We start from the raw sequence: 2,373 nt of genomic DNA, 5'->3' as shown, positions 1-2,373 counted from the left end.
CCCTCAAAGAATTCTAGTAGATTGGTGAGACATGATTTCCCTTTACTAAAATTATGTTGACTCTTCCTCAACAAATTATGTTAATTTATATATCTGACAATATTGTTCTTTATTATAGTTTCAACCAGATTGCCCAGTACTGAAGTCAGGCTTTCAGGCCTGTAATTGCCAAGATCATCTCTGGAGCCCTTTTTAAAAATTGGCATCACATTAGCTATTCTCCAGTCATCTGGTACAAAAGCTGATTGAAATGATAGATTACAGACTACAGTTAGTAGTTCTGCAATTTCATATTTGAGTTCCTTCAGATAAGCTTCAGCGAAGGCTCAGAAAAATCAAATATAGGCTGCAAGATTGGAAGACAATGTATTTATTATCTTAGATGCAAAATGTAGAAGAGAGATATAGTTATTCCTGCTGCCAGGTATCAGCCAACCCCAAAGTGATAAGGATTATGAAGAAGTGGGCAGGTTATTCCCTTAATGTCCATTACATTTTCTTTCACCTTCTTCTGAAGTCCTGGTAGTCGCCACTGTCACAAGGTACTGGGCTAGTTGGACCAGTGGTCTGATCCAGTCTGGCTGTTCTATAACCCTGTGTAGATTGGATGAGTAATTTTCAACCAATGAGTTATTCATGAGTGTTTCCCTTCAACAGCCTGCTATCCTTACTCATGATGTCTGGCTGGTCACCAAAGCTACATAATATCATCCTCTCTCTACCAAGGGACCAGTAAGGTCTGCATATACCTACCACACAAACCTTAATGATGCCATGATTATTTAGTATGTTTACTCTGGTCTGCCCTTCCCCTTCTCTCAATTATTCGATAAACTCACTTCACTGCCAGCAGTCATTATGCTATTCATGCTAGGTGAATTTAACCACCTAGGTAGAAATCCAGTGCACCACTTACTTTCCAATAAACCTTCAAATAGGTATTTGGTTGTCCATAGATCTTGTGTTAGTTGTTTGAACAAAGACACACTAGATCCATTGCTGTACACTTTATCACCTTTGATTCAGAGTTTCAAGATTATCTAGAGGGGTTATATACCCAGTGGTCATTGGAATTCAATTCTTGGGAGTGGGCACATAATGCGGTTAGGCTCCTTTTAAAACCCCTGTCCTCACAACTGTTAATGTTTGTGTTATTTTTCTCTTTCCAGGTTGGCATTTTGCTCAACAAACGAGCATGGAAAATCAAACCACAGTGACTGAGTTTATTCTTATGGGACTCTCCAGTGATCCAAAGCTCCAGGTTTTCCTCTTCCTGGTGTTTTTGGTTATTTACCTAATCACTCTGATGGGGAACATGCTGATCATGCTGGTGATAAGGGCTGACCCTCACCTACACACCCCCATGTATTTTTTCTTGAGTAACTTGTCCTTTGTAGATCTCTGCTATTCCTCCGTTACCGTCCCGAAGATGCTGGTGAACTTCCTATCAGAGCAGAAAACTATTTCTATCGACAGCTGCCTCATCCAGATGTTTTTCTTTCTGGCATCAGGAACGACAGAGATCTTCATGCTCTCAGCCATGGCTTATGATCGCTATGAAGCAATATGCCACCCCTTGAATTACATACAAAACATGAGCAAATGGGTCTGTATCCAGCTTGCCTGCGGGGCATGGACAATTGGATTCACTGTTGCAGTGGTAAACACTTTTCTTGTCCTAAGAGTGCACTTCTGTAAATTAAACAAAATCAACCACTTTTGTTGTGAAATCCCTCCTGTTCTGCATATCTCCTGCAGTGACACCTTGGCCAATGAGGTGGTAGTTCTCACATCCAGCGTTATTGTAGGACTGGGTTCGTCATCAGTTATCATTGTCTCTTACATTCTCATCATCGCCACCATCCTCAGAATCCGCTCCACTGAGCGGCGTCACAAAGCCTTTTCCACCTGTGCATCCCACCTGACTGTGGTTCTATTATTCTATGTAACAGCATTTTTTAAGTACCTGAGACCAACGTCAGGATCGTCCTTTGAAAAGCTAGTTACTGTGCAGTACAGCATCTTAACCCCTATGCTAAACCCCATCATTTACAGCCTGAAAAACAAAGAGGTAAAGACCGCCCTGCGGAAAGTCCTAGGAAAAGCCCTATGTTTTCCAAGCACAATGGTTCCAAAATAATTGTTTAATAAAGGTGCATTCATGTATGCCAGTAAAACCCTGGTTCTGTTTATCTTTATGAGTATTGCAGAGTGAAAATTAGAATTTTCTTCCCATGGGAAATTCTAATATTTCAACATTTGGTTTTTGCCCTGAAAACAAACACACACACACACACACATCTATAAAGCTGGCTGTATTTTAAAGAAACCTTATTGAGGTTGCAGGAACAAACCATCCTGATGTGTAGGAAG

At 40.8% G+C, this 2,373-nt stretch overlaps 1 protein-coding gene across 1 annotated transcript; it reads left to right on the top strand.

The window, feature by feature from the left end:
• Positions 1-1,195: 1,195 nt before the first annotated feature.
• On the top strand, positions 1,196-2,140 carry LOC123348342 (olfactory receptor 5A2-like). The gene has a single exon (XM_044985857.1). It carries the CDS (start codon positions 1,196-1,198, stop codon positions 2,138-2,140), a length of 945 nt encoding a protein of 314 aa, XP_044841792.1.
• Positions 2,141-2,373: the final 233 nt, after the last annotated feature.

Source organism: Mauremys mutica, chromosome 13 (assembly GCF_020497125.1).
Source record: "Mauremys mutica isolate MM-2020 ecotype Southern chromosome 13, ASM2049712v1, whole genome shotgun sequence".
NCBI classification, from domain to species: domain Eukaryota; kingdom Metazoa; phylum Chordata; order Testudines; family Geoemydidae; genus Mauremys; species Mauremys mutica.
Note: the sequence above shows the minus strand (reverse complement) of the source record. Positions and strands in the feature narration are given on the sequence as shown.

What these genes read in the sequence shown, in the direction of transcription:
- LOC123348342 (XM_044985857.1), top strand. Translation starts at nt 1,196, where the DNA reads ATGGAAAATCAAACCACAGTGACTGAGTTTATTCTTATGGGACTCTCC.